This window comes from Siphateles boraxobius, unplaced genomic scaffold, assembly GCF_051911475.1.
Source record: "Siphateles boraxobius isolate OS27281-9 unplaced genomic scaffold, OSU_SipBor_1 30, whole genome shotgun sequence".
In the NCBI taxonomy this organism is placed as follows: domain Eukaryota; kingdom Metazoa; phylum Chordata; class Actinopteri; order Cypriniformes; family Leuciscidae; genus Siphateles; species Siphateles boraxobius.
This window is the reverse complement of record NW_027508920.1, coordinates 14,832,809-14,848,566: the sequence shown is the minus strand read 5'-3', so window position 1 is coordinate 14,848,566 and position 15,758 is coordinate 14,832,809. Positions and strand designations below refer to the sequence as shown.

Below are 15,758 nucleotides of genomic sequence, written 5' to 3'. Positions count from 1 at the left end.
AATTGACTGGCGACTCCTCAGCCCTGCTCACACGTCCCGTTTCCTTTGTTTAAAATCGCAATTTTCTCACGATTTACAAATAGTTCTAAACATTTGAATTTTGGATATTTTACTGCAAAAATCCTGCATATTGTACCTTTAAAAAAAACCCAGGCTGGATCAAATTGTTGAGTGTTCCTTTAAATATACACTTTCTTTCAATATATACATTTGTCTTTCAAGCATTGTTATTATATGCAATCAATGTTTTTTTTTATTAGATACTTCACATGTACTTTTCATTTGACGTGAAGTGAGCGGTTACTGTGTAAATAGAAGTACAATTCATGGTGGCTGACATTGGGAATTTGTAAGACCTGACCATGAAAAATGTCCTTTTGACACTTATCAAGTGTTTCCTTTTCATCACACATTTGGATTTCAAGTAAAAATAAAACTGGGAGGAAAAGTATAATTTTAACATAAATTAAAGTCTACATAAATTGCAGTCTAATTGGTTTAAAAAATGTCTGTGGAAATGTTAGTAACTGTCAAGAATTACACGGAACAAAAAATTACTTCATATAACATTTTTGCACAGTTATGTGCTCACACTTGTAGTTTACTTCTCTTGGTTCTTTTGGTCCTGACCAAAAAAGAAAATTATACATTTAGTCTTGGTTCACTTAGAGTTCACACTGTCATTTTTAACACAGAACCTAAAGATACAACAAAAAAAATAAACAGATTTTACAGTATGACGTATATTTTGCGATGGAACTTACTGAACAATGAAAACAATGCTGTGCTAGGCTAAATGTGCTATATGATGGCACCAGCTGAGAACTCAGGGAGAGTTTAAGAAATGTGTAAAGGAGTCAAAACATCCCTGGGAATTCCTCTGTTGCACACAAACGAAGATCTGCTGCAAGAAGACACGTTCCGACGCCTGTAATGGGCAACATCTGAGCATCCTGTCCTTTTTAGGGTCATTTCTCATGACGTCACAACCTGTTTTTGCTTCGTTTAGATGTCTTTGGTTTGAGTTGCGTTCATATTTCAGTCGAACCGCACCAGAGTTTGTTTGGAAGTGGCTCTGAAAAGGCGGTCCGCTTGTTTGTTGCACCTCAGGGTTCGAATGGCAGCGTTCACACTTACTCAAATGAACTACTCTAACTAGTCTAAGCAATGTCACCAGAGTTCATTTTAATCAAACCAAAAGTTATCATAAAAAAGCTCAAAGATTGTCATGTTTTGTAAAATGCAATAGCAGGTTTAATGATATATCAGATTATATTCTCTCTTTATCATTGGACTGTGAATAAATTTTTTTACTCCTTTTGAAAAATTGTGTATTTTCAACTAACACGTCAGGTCAGAACTTGGGACTATTAAAAGGGGAGGAATTGTGTATGGAAAGATGAACTAGATGTGGTACATGTACAACAGAGACACGAGGAGTCCCAGACCCAAGAATGCTGTCTGGATCACATGGCTTCACTTGTTGTGAAACAGGAGGGGTCTGACCATCCCCGCAAGCACTTTCGGCAGCTGGGACGCAATGACCTCTGACATCATCTCTGGAAACTCCACCTTCATGGCGTCCGCCTGGATGTATGTGCTCAGACAGAAGAGATTGACCTTCTTTACAATCTACACAAAGATAAAGTCAACGTCACTCTTCAAGCTCCCCTATCGTGTTTTGCACATTATTATATAACAAGTGATGGCGTGAATAAAGCTGTTATGTGACCTATTTCATATCGTGTTTTACACATTTGTGCGATGAAATATTCATTTGATGTATTTTACACTGACATCACACATGCTTATCACTGTGTGTTCTAAAAAAACATGGCCTTTAAATTATGAAAACATGGTCGAAACCGCCCTGAAAAATCTGTTGTACACAATCTATTACATTCCTTCTGTCGTCTGATTGATCGTTTATAATTTTTTAGCAAGTAAAAAGCCTTTTTGTATAATTCTAAAAATGTCCCCCTTCAGATCTTGGTACACCGGCCTTTTTGCTGTGAAATCTTTGCTGATTTTTATAAGGTAAACATAAGAATTGCTGGTAACGTTGGTAAAATTTCATGATGAACACTTACTAGACTGAAGAAACTTGGTTTTACTTGATTATCCATACATCATTTCTTAAAAAAATCATGTTAAAATGGAAAAAAATGTTAAAATCAGGCATCTCTCAATCATCATTGTGTTATATGTTTTGCCCCCCATAATAAAAACTTCAAATCTTTGATCATAAAATTAAGCATTTAAATATCAACTTACTATTATTATTATTGTCTATTATTGGGAAATAAAGAGTGACAAATTTTATTTATTTGCAATTTACATCATTACAAGCTATCAGATATTACTTTTTGGCCATATAAATTTCAGCAACTCCACCAAATTGCATTTGGGCCTCTAAATATAACTTGTAATATGTTTCTTTGTTTTTTTTTGTTTGTTTTTTTTGCTCCATGAGGATGAGCTCCATATTCTCCTATATCACACTATGTGAGCCATAAAAGCCTGATATATAAAATATGATGTGCAACAAAAAACATATACAAACTTATTTTTTAAGATTTTGTCTAAAGTTTCAATAAACGGTAGCATTGAAAAAAGATTTTTAGACTATTTTTTTCATGTCAAGCTTTAAAGGCTAAAGGCTGTGGAAGCTTGTTTCCACCACTGAATAAAAAATATATAAAGCTTATTACCTTTAATGTTTTTTAAGACTTTTTATCTTGCAATTTTGACTTTTTTCTGTCAGAATTGCGTGACAAAAACTTGCAATTCCAACGCTATCTCACAACCTATTCATATGAAAATTTGTACGATTTGTCTAAACCCCAGTGATGGGTAGGGTTAGGGGCGGGGTCAGGGGTAGGTCATTCATACGAATTGGGCAACTCGTAAAATATGTACGATTTAGCAAAAATCGTACGAATTAGCCGCCATCGTAAAATATGTACGAATTGCCGTGAGATCGGGTTTGCAATTCTGACCTCGCAATTGCGTGTTTACATCTCGCAATTCTGACTTTTTTTCTTAGAATTGCGTGATATAAATTGCGAGTTATAAAGTCACTGGCAGAAACAAGCTTCCATGGCTACCTTTTCAAATTATTATTTATGTTTTTATTTATTTTTAAATCCTGAAACTGTCAAGCATTTCCTGAGAATGACCCATGTATATTTAGCCTATAGCTCCTGCTGTACCTCGTGCATGCTGTCCATGAGTTTGGTCAGATGGTAGAATCTCTGTGAGCTGGCCACCACTCCTTTCTCCTTCAGCTGGATGGCTTTCGTCAACTCACAGATGTAGTTCTGTCTCATTTCATCAAACTGCGACTGATTCTTCAGGCCCTCCAGAGGAACTGCCACAAACACACAATGTTGAAACATTACCGATAGCCTACACTACACTGCCAAGGGTCATATTAGAATTTACTACAGCATTAGTGTCACGGATCAATTAAAACTGCTGTTTCACAATGGATAAAATGTATATTTAAATATTAAAATATTTAAATTACTGAAATGATAGCTCTGTAAATGATAAAAAGAAAAATCTCTTCACTGATGACTGCATTTGCTAATCATGCCAGTTTCACATTGTTCTATCAATATAGTAATGTTGTAGTCAGCACAATTGTAAGGCTTATTTGGCAATCTAATTTGAAAAATGTTAGCTTGGAATTGAAACTTAGTTTGGATTTTCAAGGTCTCACAGTCTGCCAAACACGTATCTCTTGTCTATCCATGCGCACTGGCATGAAGCCATTGGCTTAAAATGGTCCAGATTGTTAATATTCCATTATGAAACAGCGATCTGACCTGTAGAGGGTCAGACAGTAAAGGTGATGATGCACAGGGCAACTTTTTGGGCAATGTTGCCATCAACGGGCAACCAGATGAGACACAGGGCCCATGACCGATCTAAATTATCCAGAGAGAAATTTATTGTCCATTTTCAATGGGAAAGTGCCCAAGTAACAATCGCTCGGCAAGATTGCCCACCAACATTGCTCAAAAAGTTGCCCTGTGTATCATCACCTTAAGAGTTTTATGTGTCAGAGAGAAAACACAGAGGATTTATTACCAGTGTTGAGGAGCATCAAAGCCTTCATGCACAGAAACTCTTCCCTGGATACTTGCAAGTTGGCGAATTCCTGTGGAACAAACTGCATCCCCAAACACAAGTCGTAGATCGGAGACCTCCTCAGTTGATCGCTAAAATATGAAGAGCTCGACTGAGTATATATGCATATGTCAATGTCTGTCAGTATATATACACACCTGTTTATTGAATGTAGCTATTAAGATCTACATGGCAGGCCACAAATAGTGTATGAAATAGTTCTCTCTCTCTTTATAAGTGAAACAAGGTACATTACCATCAGAAAATGGTGTATGTTGTTATGTGTAATGTTAGGTAATAAAGCCCCAGATGTACTAGAAGCGAAGTTCTTTATTGTTCTTTGCTTCGAGGTAAAAAGAAGTTTGAAATACCGGAGCAGCGGTATACTTTTAGCAAACATCATATATATATATATACATATATATATATACGCTGTGCGCAATCCTCTTAATTACACAATAAACAACCAAGTGGCAGCAAAAAAAAGAAGCATTTTAGCGATGTGGAGCATTGCGGTGTGGCACTCCAGTCATGTCACGTTTATTTATATAGATTTACAGTATTAAACATTAAAAAATAGTCAAACTGTCGATTAGAATTACGACTTCAGTTTATAATATAAAGCAGACCTTGACGGACTGAACAGAAGAAATGAACCGGAGAAGATTTCTACGTCTAATAAGGCAGAGCTTTAGAGCCACACCTACCTATTACATAATCGCTACGGACCAATGGTCAACCTGTTTTGAACTCTTGAATGAACATTGGTTTGGCCTGATTTTGTTTGAAATGACATCACTCCAGTTCATTCTTCAATTTTGCTTAAAGTGAATCAGGGCCTTAGTATTTGAACAGATTTTAAATTAATTGATTTTACAGTTACTTACTGGCTCAAGACCAGATCGGGTGCAAAGTACAGGTAATCAGTTGTGACATTCTGGAAACTTCTCCAACCCAGGGAGAACAACATTAAACCCATCCAGGAATACTGGATTAGCATCATCTGGTCGTTGATGTGCAAATTGCGAAAACCTGTTAAACACAGAAGAACAAGAAAAATCTTTAGTAAAGCCTTACTCACAGCATGGTACGATTATGAAGAGCTCCAATGTCTGTGCTTTGGTTTGATCTCATAGTCATTCAGAAGGTAATCACGCTAGTCTCGTAAATGTTTGTTAGGCTGATTGTAAAGGTGTTACCTGGAAGAGACTTGGACCATCTGACGATCCAGAGCAGCTGCCTCTCGCAGAGCCTGTTGAGACTGTTGAGGAGAAGGTGGGGAAGCTCTGGTTGTGAGCTGTCGTAGCCAGAGTAGACCACCTGTGGCTCAATGCTCTCCAGAATGCTGATCATCTGCGGGGACAGCTGCAGCTCACGGATGGTTGGCATACAGGGTAGGGAGGACAACGTTTGACCATCAGCCAGCAGGGAGATCGGACCCTGGAACATCAGCAATGGACTCATCCCCATGAGCTTCAGATTCGCAAACCGCTTCATCTTACGGCCTGAAACACGCAAATGCACTTTAATGAGGGCTTATCTCGATCATCTCGTCACTACTATTGAACTTCCAAATGCTACTGAACATTATAATATTAATTACTTGTGATTCTTTAGGGTGGAAGCTTAAGAACCTTTAAGATGCTCATAATTTCAATTTAGTTCTCTTCAAATTAAGGAAAGGTATACCCAAAGGTATCCTTCCTCTTCCTAATGTTGGTTAAAGCTTTATGTTTATGTTGTCATTATTGTTTTTTAATTTAGTTAAATTTAACACAATGTCCAGGCTGCTGTTTACAAACAATTAAAGTGAATGAGGACTGGGGCTCAACAAGCATCAACGAAATTTGAGATTTCAGTCTGTTCCTCAGAAAAATGACACTTGGAAATATCCCGCCTTGTTTGCAGAGGCTATTTACACTAACTCCGTCTACCGTTTTCTGATTAAGCAGACAAAATTACTAAAGAAATCGCTGTGATTACAGGATCAGTGGTGTGGAGAGTAAGGTCGGTAGTGTTAGATTTTGACACAACCGACCCAAGTTCCGCTTTTTCCAGACTCATTCCTCTCTCTTTTTCTCATAGCATTTAATGTTAAAAAAATTAAGAAAACGTACGAAAAATGGAAATAAAGCACCTAATGGGTGTTTAATAGTGTGTGTGGGGGGGGGGGGGGGGTGTTTATCGGGTAGGGTTAAGGGTAGTATGTAAAAGCTATTTACACTTAAAATACTTTTTGTTGCTTTTTACAGTGTAATTAGCATCTATCGCTATCTATTTGCTATTTTGCACTGCCAAAAATATGATATGACTTCAGAAGAGTTTTATATGGAGCCACTAAAGGGACATGGTGAAGCGAAAAAAATATGAGATGGTGGAAAAAATATGTCAATGCTTTTGCGTCCTCTCACAAATGTTCTGTTCCCCCGAGAAACTTTGCGTTTGCTTGTAAAACCTAGTCGTTACCCTGAGAAACTTTGCGATTGCGTTTGCTCAAACACTTTGAGCGAACACAAAGTTTCTCTGGGAAACGTGAAGCTTTTGCGAGGGAACACAAAATTTCTCGGGAGAACACCAATGTTTTATGAGCATACTTAAGATTGGACTTTAGAAAAAATTCAACATTTCAACATATCTATATAACATTTTAACTGCCCATTAATGTCTATTAAGTATAAGAAGCTTGACAAATTATATATAGTTAATGTATAGGTACAAAGCAAACAGTGATACCTCCAAGCATCATCCCTGCCTGATAGCACTTTCTAAGACGACATGCGGGACAATTCTTTCTCCTGATTTTATCAACAATGCAGTCATTTCGTCCCGCACACAGGTAATTATGGTGACCTAGACAAGAGGGAAAAAATTATTAAACTTATGAATGACTGTCAGGTTTTTGTTTTTTTTGAAGGAAGGCAATTTGGAGAGTACAGCGAGGGAGAGAAAAGGAAAAGGCACAGAGGGAATTGGTTTGAAGCAAGGCTGACAGGGCATAGTGACATGGCCATGGTCAGACATAGTGGCTCTTACATATCTGTCCTCAGTGATAAGAATAACAAGAAAGAACACTGTGAACATCGGTCCAAATGATAATTACCAGCTTCTGGGACACTGCCATGGCTGACGATCTTTGAAACGGAAATAAAAACTCCTGTTTGCAACAACACTTTACAAAGCACTGACAATATTAAAACCCCCATGTTTACAGTTTATGTCAAGTTTAGGCTTACAACCAGGGTCAGGTGCTTCTACATCCATGTTATTCAATGATAGTTTCCATCAAATTTAAGGGATAAGTTATGGGTAGGGTCAGGGATTTTCGAACAGGAATGTTGTTCCAGGATCAACAAAATATGTTTTACGTGGCAAAATCACGGTGATCGTGCCTTAAAGTTGCCAAAACTGACATTTAGAACATGTGCACATTTAAAATGTTCAGTCTTGCTCTTCTGGAAAAATATAGGTTTTTATTCAATCGAAAATGCTCCCAAGACTGAGATTGTCCTGGTCCCGATACCATCTGCTGTCAATTGGCAAGTAGCAAATCGTGCTCATGGCTGTGACATAACTAAAGCCTATTGGCTGGCTCTTAGATACTGTATGTCCCGCCCCAAACTTCCTGTTTAGGAAGTTTCCTGTTTATGAGATACATCAACACAGGAGAGAAACTGCAGTTTGCAGACTTTATGGGGTCTTCAATATACTCTAAGACAGATAATACAATTTTGACAAAATGATTACAATGTTGCTCACCCTCAACAGCTCTCTTGAAAAACACCTTGCAGCTTCCACAGGTAAGAACTCCATAGTGACAACCCGAAGCCTCGTCTCCACATATAACACACACTCTTTGAGATGGAACCCTGAATAGAAGCAAGACACAATGTTCTCTTGATGATATAACCCAAACAAATCCTCAATGACAGTGGATTAAAAATGTATTTGGACCAATTAGTATAAAATAATAACTAAATGTAATTCCAAATAGCTGTACATTTTCTTGATATTTCGTCAAATACAATCACATTTCCACAAGTGTCCACAAACTAAGAAGGGCCAGTACAGTATGTTCTAACCTTTGACCTTCTGATTAATTATAATGGTTTGCTCATTCAGTGCTAAACTAGATGTGCTCAGTATTGCTCTTGTAAACATTTTTGTTCCTTCCATTTGGTTCCTGCTCACACCAAGTGGATCCCAAACCCTTAATGTTCTGGTTCTGATGTGATGTAAAATGTGCAAGAGGAATGTAGTTTTTAGGAGCAGAATTAAGCTCCCTTGATTTAGATCCCTGATTGGAGGATAACTAAAATATGATTCCTTATTTTTTAGCCCAGGCTCATTGGAAAAACGTACATGTGGCAACATTTTAGCAAAACGTTGCTTAGTGCACTTATAGTGACACTTTCAAAGTGAAATGTCCAGTAAACGCGTGTTTAGCTTTTTCGGGAACAGATGAACGTGAATATGGCAAGGTTTATTTATGTATTTATTTATTTTAGGTTGAAGTTTGTACGTTTCACCGCAGTTCTGAATTTAAATGTCCGGTGAGTGGCGATAAAACCTTAATGCTCCATTTTAAAACAACGTAGCCTACATCTACACTAAACCCTAAACCTACCTGATAGTGTTAATTAGCAAACGTGAAATAAAACACAATCGTAACAATGGCATAGTTTGTGTTTGAACTCTTGATTTTGAGCTATTTCATGTGACTCGTCTTTCACTGGATTCGTAGCTACCCGAGTTCACCACATCACAAGTAGGCCTACAATTCTGTACCAGTTGAACTACCGAGCAAGTTGTGTCAATAAAACCGAACATATGGAGCTGGTTAATTATGCAAACTCCAAAATATATTCGTTCAAATCATACACTATGATAAAAAGTGTTTTGAGGGCATAACTTAATAGTGACAAGGGTGCCACATGTTTTTAATCCATAATCTGCCCCTGTAATCCTAATTGTGTGTGAAAACGATTAAAATGGCTTGTTTTACTGACTATGTTAATTTCTGTTGGAAACTGCAGACATATATTGGTACGTATTTTGCGTTTTGCAAAAATGTTGGCACAGGTAGCTATTTTTCCAATGAGCCTGTGTTGATATTTTTTTATTGATCCCCATTCAATTCATAAGAGGAATTCAAAGTAAACATGGAGTCAATATAACACATTCATTTTTTTTATTACAAAAACAGATTACTTAAATCTTCTGTCTTCATCTTGTAAACCTTCTTCATGTTCGACTCCATTTTAAAGACTTTGGGGTAAAATAGAGCACTCTGGTACATGTTGTTCCATCATGGGCCATAAAATAATAAAGTGAATTTATTAAATATAATGAAATATAAATAAATGCACATTTCTATAGGTGACATTGCCAAAAAATGTATTAATATTATTATTATTATGTTTACCCCAATTTTTGAGTGTATTTTTTGTTATCACTTATTGTTTTTTTAATTATAAACTTTAGACTACACGCAACATTTCAATTCTGCTTCTTTTAATGCAATTATGCGTCATGTTGCTTAAACTCAATTCAGAATAGCGCACAGCATACATGGCGTCGTTCTTACCCTGGGAACGCAGAGTAGACTGTACGTGAGCGCGGGATGAAGGCATCTGGTGAAGAATATCCAGCGTGCTCTTCATTCACACTAGTGGACTGATACCAGAACGGGGAGTCCGCGGCGGACACCCATTTAGAAATGTCCGTTTTGGACATCATAGGCGCTGGGCTCGTTCCATCGAAATTCAACACACCCCTGCCTAGAGCAGGTGATACTCTTCTCTGAGGTGGCAAAACCAATGTAGGTTGATTCATGTCCAACTGAAAGTTAGAGGAACTCCCCACAACTACCTGTTGGGCAGCTTGAGATGAGAGCCTCAAAGCTGAAGACTCTTCAATAAACCCACACTGCTGTTTCCTTTCGGTAGGGTCGTAGCAGCTTCCCAAGGCGCTGATGTTTAATCCGACGTCGAAATCAGTGTTGAGTGGCTCCATAATGAGAGACTGTTCTTTCTCATCTTTGATAAACGCACTCCCCAGAACATCTGTGTCCTTGGGCAGAAGCGCTTTTGCGCTCCACTGTCCGGTTTCATCTTTCAGAAATTCATCCATGTGATCAGTATACGTTTTGGTACCGAGAGGCAAGTCAAGCAGAGATAGCTGATCCAGAGCTTCGCTGCTTGATCCAGGCGCGCTGCTGCGTAAAGAACCCGCGTGTCCAAAATTACGCACGGATACCCTGCCCTGCCCAAAACTCCCGTCCGTATATTTCTCTATTAACTTACTAACTTCCGTCATCGTATCTGTGGAATCAACGAGAGACGTGTTCACAGTGTCCATTCTACTGTTAGTATTGGTTTCAATATTCACAAATCTGTCCGTCGAGATGCGTCCTCTCCGTTTGTTTGGAAGTTGTGATCTGTGGCTTATAACCGTCTCTATGTTGTCCTCCTTGTGGTGAGAGGCTGTACAAAAGTGTTCCAGCGACTTATTCTTAAATATAAAACAACAATCACTCTGAAATAAATGCTTTATTAATTATAAGATTTATTTTATAATATCTATAATATTAAATAAATGCTTTTCTTGATTTAGAAATCATCCTATATTTAATTAAACTATATTGCCTATGTTCACCCTTGAACTGTGCTGCCTCTTATTTATTAATATTTTTTGAGTAAAGACAGTCTATATTAAATCGAATCCGAAGTTTATTTCTTACCTTACAAGTCAATGACATAAAATTGAATATGGTCTCATGTCAAAGTTTGATGGGCGAAGACACCAAAATATCATGGTAGTGACCTGGTTGTCATGGATGAGTTATGAAATAAAGTGCTGAAATATTATCTAACATGCTCAAGATACATGCTCCACAGAATGTGTTCAGCAGGAATGGGAAGAAAAAAGATGTCCTTCTAATTTATCTACGTAGAAGTTACATATTGTTGACACGCTATTTGTTTCCAGACTGAAAACTATAAAGTATCTGTCTGCTTCATAATTCAACTGAAACTGAGATGTCTGAACTTCAGAAGCAAAACAAAACTAACAAAATAGACTGGTTTTATATTGTAAATCATCTGTGTTTAAGGTCACTCATTAATGTGATGTGAACATCCTGTACTTGTGTGCTAGGTTGCAGAAGGCCGGGTAAGAGCTCTCTTTGAAATTCATTTCCACACAGCAAAGCACACTTTTTCACAACAAGTAATTTTCCACTAAAGCTTTATGTAGTCCAGGAGTCTAATGCTGCGAAGAGACAAGTTTAATTAGCCTATCTTTTCAAAGTGTCATTTGGGTAATATTCATTTTTTGAATGTTTGGCTTATAAAAACAATGTTCTGTGACGTTCTGGTTTTCAATGTAGTTAATCAAGCAAATAATTGACGAGGGTCAAACACATCAAATTTTGTTCAGATCCTTAACCTTAAAGGTACCATGAAATCAAAACAGGCTATTCTTATATATTTTTATGGAATATTGCAGTATTTATTATAAATTATTCATCCGTGCACATCATTATTTAAAGAATGCACACTCATAATCTTTAATCAAAATAACTTCCCTCTTGCAGCAAAATCTGTTCTCTTCTCTGATAACGTTTACTGGCATGAGGGCGGGGCAACCTGTCACTCACATGAGATTGACCAATAGCAAACCACAACCATCCAATCAATTCCCAATGGACAAAATCATGTCCCGCCCATTCTTTTTCTTGTTCGAGAAACTCCGATACACGTCACAACTTCCGTTTCATGCCGACTTGATAACTCGTATAAGCAATAATGATGATTGCTTTTGTAAACCACTATAATCGTGTTCCATGAGTTTTGAACAGATTTTTCAGCTGATAACAGTTGCATAGCCTTGGCTGTATGATATCACCCACGTCACAAGTAAAGCACAATCACACGGCTGTCAGACACAATAACTGAAACTTTCAGCAGATTTCTAATAGGAACGGCACAATCTAGATAAAAATGTTCTCAGAATTGTATTCAAAGGCCTTTCCTCACATCAAGAGTAGTCGGTTGATAGGGTCAGAGTGACCAAGCTGGCTCTATTCTTCCCTTTCCTGCATCTTCTAGGGATTATTTTTGATCACCTTGGCAACCATGCTTCAGTGAGCTGGGACAGTCCTTTGATCGCAAACTCACCCTTAAAAACACCAAAATTTGATCTTGTGATACTTTAATTAGAAAGTTAGAGTATAATAATGTATTACATGGAATACTTCATTCTTATTAGTATGATTGGCTTTTATTTTTGCATAATGATTGTCAAATAGTTGTCCCTGGCTATCATTCTACTATTGATATGCTAATAGTGTTGTTTTTCTAACAAAATAATATGAATTCAAAATCAGTATTTCATGTCTCTTTTTTTGGCCATTACACACAAATATTTTACTGCTCAATGCTGTGATTGGGCCTATCAAAATCAAATATTCCAGAATATTTATACATTATTGGAATATTAAGAGAATTTGATTTTAACAGTGATCAACCTTTTTGCATAATGACAATAGAATAATTGTCCCTGGCCATAGATATGCTAGTTTTATGGGTTTTATAAGTCAAATCAATATTACATGTCCTTTTATTTACTTATTTGGTCATTATACAAAAAATATTTGTCTGTTCAATGCTGTGATTTGTCATTCAAAACCAAGTATTCCAGAATGATATGCAATAAATGATCAATTGATTCTGACTGGTCAATAATTGGTAACACCTTATTTCAATGGTCCACTTTAGACATTCTACTAACTAGTAACTTTGCAACTACAACTAGCAGTCATTCAAATATTAGTAGACTGTCTGCTTATACTAACACTTTATTTTGATGCTTCCCAACAGACATTTTTCTGACTATAAGTAGCTTTTCAATACATGTCTACTTATTCTACTAACCCAAACCATAACCTAACACTCTACTAATACTCTAATGAGAGTTAGTTGACATTTAGTTGCAAAAAAAAGTTGAGAGTTTGTTGACATGTAGTTGTAAAGTTACTTAAAGTGGATTATCGAAATAGTGTAACCAAATAATTGAATAAAAAAATGTCATTTCCAATCAATATTTCCATGTATTTATGTTTAGGTTAAGTAGCAGTGTAATAATAAGCTGGAAAATGTACAATGAGATTGTCTACAATGGAAAAACAACTCAATAGCATTAAAATAAATTATGCAAAACCCCTCCGCTCCATGTTGGGATATAGTTTAATGGATGTAGCTAAACAGGCTGTTACTGAGGTCAGAGCAGTGGTAGTCAAGTCAACCAATGCTGATAAAAGCTTTTCACCTCAGCTCTCTATTTCTGACTCATTTCCAGGCACAGTAGCACCTGGTATATTAAATCTGTATGGGCTGCACTCAGCCGCAGGTGGTCGGAAGAAAAGTGTCTCCTGAGAGGTCAGGTTGAACTACGGAAGAAACATCCCTGCCTGTTACTGTGAGAGCCGAGTTTAAAATATAGGCTATGTCATGTTAGATGTCTATTACAGAAACCTTTAGGATGAATACAGAACTGTTTTGTGTGGAAACTATACCTGACCTCTGAACTGAACAGGGAAGACCAATGATTTGATCTTTGAATTTGTTGTTACTTTTTACATTTTCACTTGTTACATGAATAGTTATGTTCTGAGGTTTCTTCCGATTGCTTTTAGAGGGAAAGGCTGCCCACAAAGGCCCCGATTATACTCACGGTAATGTTCTTTCTCGTTCTTCGCTTACGGGTGAAACGAAGTTTATAGTTAATAGGCATACGCGACCACCGATATAGCCTAGGCCGCCCAGCGTTTAGATGAATATGTAAATATGTGCTGCGCGCCTTTCTCTCAATAACAAAATAAACACACAACGAAATGAAGAAAACAGCAAGTGTTTTAAAAAAAAAAACATCTGATCATAGCAACGGGAATATGTTTGCGCGAGCTCTGCAATTCGGCACTTCAGTAAAGTCACGTCACTTTTATATAGCACTTTATACAATAGATTGCTTAAAATCAAGCAGCATTACCGTATTAAACATGAAAAACAATGTCAGTGTCTGGTTTCTACTATAAAGCAGCTCTCCAGTGTGTTCATGTTTTCACTCGCAGATGTCTGAATTCGAAGGACTGAATTTAATTTGATATTTAATTTAATATGATTTTTCTAAGACGTATTAAAAAACAAGTAAACCCAAATGGCTTCAGTCCAGTGACTAACAATATAAAAGTTACATTTACCTTATACAAATCAGTATTTAATAGCAAAAAGAAACGTGCATTATTCAGTTCAATTCACATTTATTTGTAAAGCACTTTTCACAATACATATTTCAAAGCAGCTTTATAATAATGCCTGTGACTGTGTCCTAATATGTATTTCAGAAATGTACATGTATTTGTGTATATTTTTTTGTATATTTTATATTTTAGGCAGAAACAATGAGCTCATTGAAGTAATTATTACAAGTTGTGAACATAATGATTACAATATATAGAAAATGTAGCACTGGTGCATGTTGATTCAGAGTTTGCGTCACATGAAGTCCTCGCAGGAGTTGGAGTCACTGTGACCTAAAAGGGGGACGTTTTTAGAATTACGCTAAAAGGCCTTTTACTTGCATTTCAGACTGCAAGATCACAACTCATTAACATAGGCTCACAACAGAATATAATATACTGTGCTGTGATGTTGTAGATTAACATACACTGAAAAAGAATTCAAACAATGCTCACTCAGAAATTGCTAGAAATAATTCCCAAATAAATACAAAAACGGCAAAGGCTATTTTCTTGTAAAACCTACTTCAGTAATCTTTGTTTTATTTACAACTTCTAAAAAATATATTTTTAACAGCGTACCTTGTGGAGCACCTCCACTGAAAAGCGGTGCATGAAACACTGTTACAGTTATGTTCTGTTTTATGGACTTATGGTTTGCTTCATTTTGTTCCACTCTTTCCTTTGTTCCCTATGTTCCTGCTTATTATATGTTGCCATGGTTTAGTTACTCGCCTGTGTCCAGTGAGCGTTTTCTGAGAATCATTGTTGATATTTGAAATCAACCCAAACAAACACACCCCTCCCTTCATTGCTCCACCCCCAAAATGCACAAACACACAACATGTCTCTTTATCATAGTAGAAGCTTTGCAAAATAATGCTTTGCAAAAAATCTAGTGAAGATAACGAACGACAAGGAAGAACAAAAAATGAACACCATACACGAGAATAAATTCAAGCAAGAGTTCATTGTTAGTCGCCAGCAACACACACTCAAAACCAATGTTACTCACATATGCAGAAACAAAATCCTCAGCATCTGTTTTCTATGCCTTCCTGCTTAGCTCTCTCCAGCGCTGGAAAGCTTTTCTAATATTAACGCAGGTCCTAAAGCTCTTGCTTGATCATTTTCATAACCCTTCTTTTTCCAGTGTTATTCCTCTGGCCTTTTCTCTTTTTGTAATGTCTCTCAGCCATCTCTCTTTCTACAGTCTTTCTTCAGATCTCCCTCTTGCTCACTCTCTCTCCTCCCCTATCATGAGTGGACACGCCCCCTACTGCTGATTGGCTACTAGTTTGTTGTGGTGCTCGGCCGGATCCACTTT

The 15,758-nt window shown here is 37.0% G+C and overlaps 1 protein-coding gene across 1 annotated transcript; it reads right to left on the bottom strand.

The window, feature by feature from the left end:
• Positions 1-230: 230 nt before the first annotated feature.
• On the bottom strand, positions 231-10,620 carry pgr (progesterone receptor). The gene is made up of 8 exons (XM_077248326.1): positions 9,719-10,620; positions 7,891-8,000; positions 6,868-6,984; positions 5,334-5,639; positions 5,022-5,166; positions 4,096-4,226; positions 3,213-3,370; positions 231-1,632 (listed from the first exon to the last, which is right to left on the bottom strand). Exons 1-8 carry the CDS (start codon positions 10,489-10,491, stop codon positions 1,477-1,479), a joined length of 1,896 nt encoding a protein of 631 aa, XP_077104441.1. The 5' UTR covers positions 10,492-10,620; the 3' UTR covers positions 231-1,476.
• Positions 10,621-15,758: the final 5,138 nt, after the last annotated feature.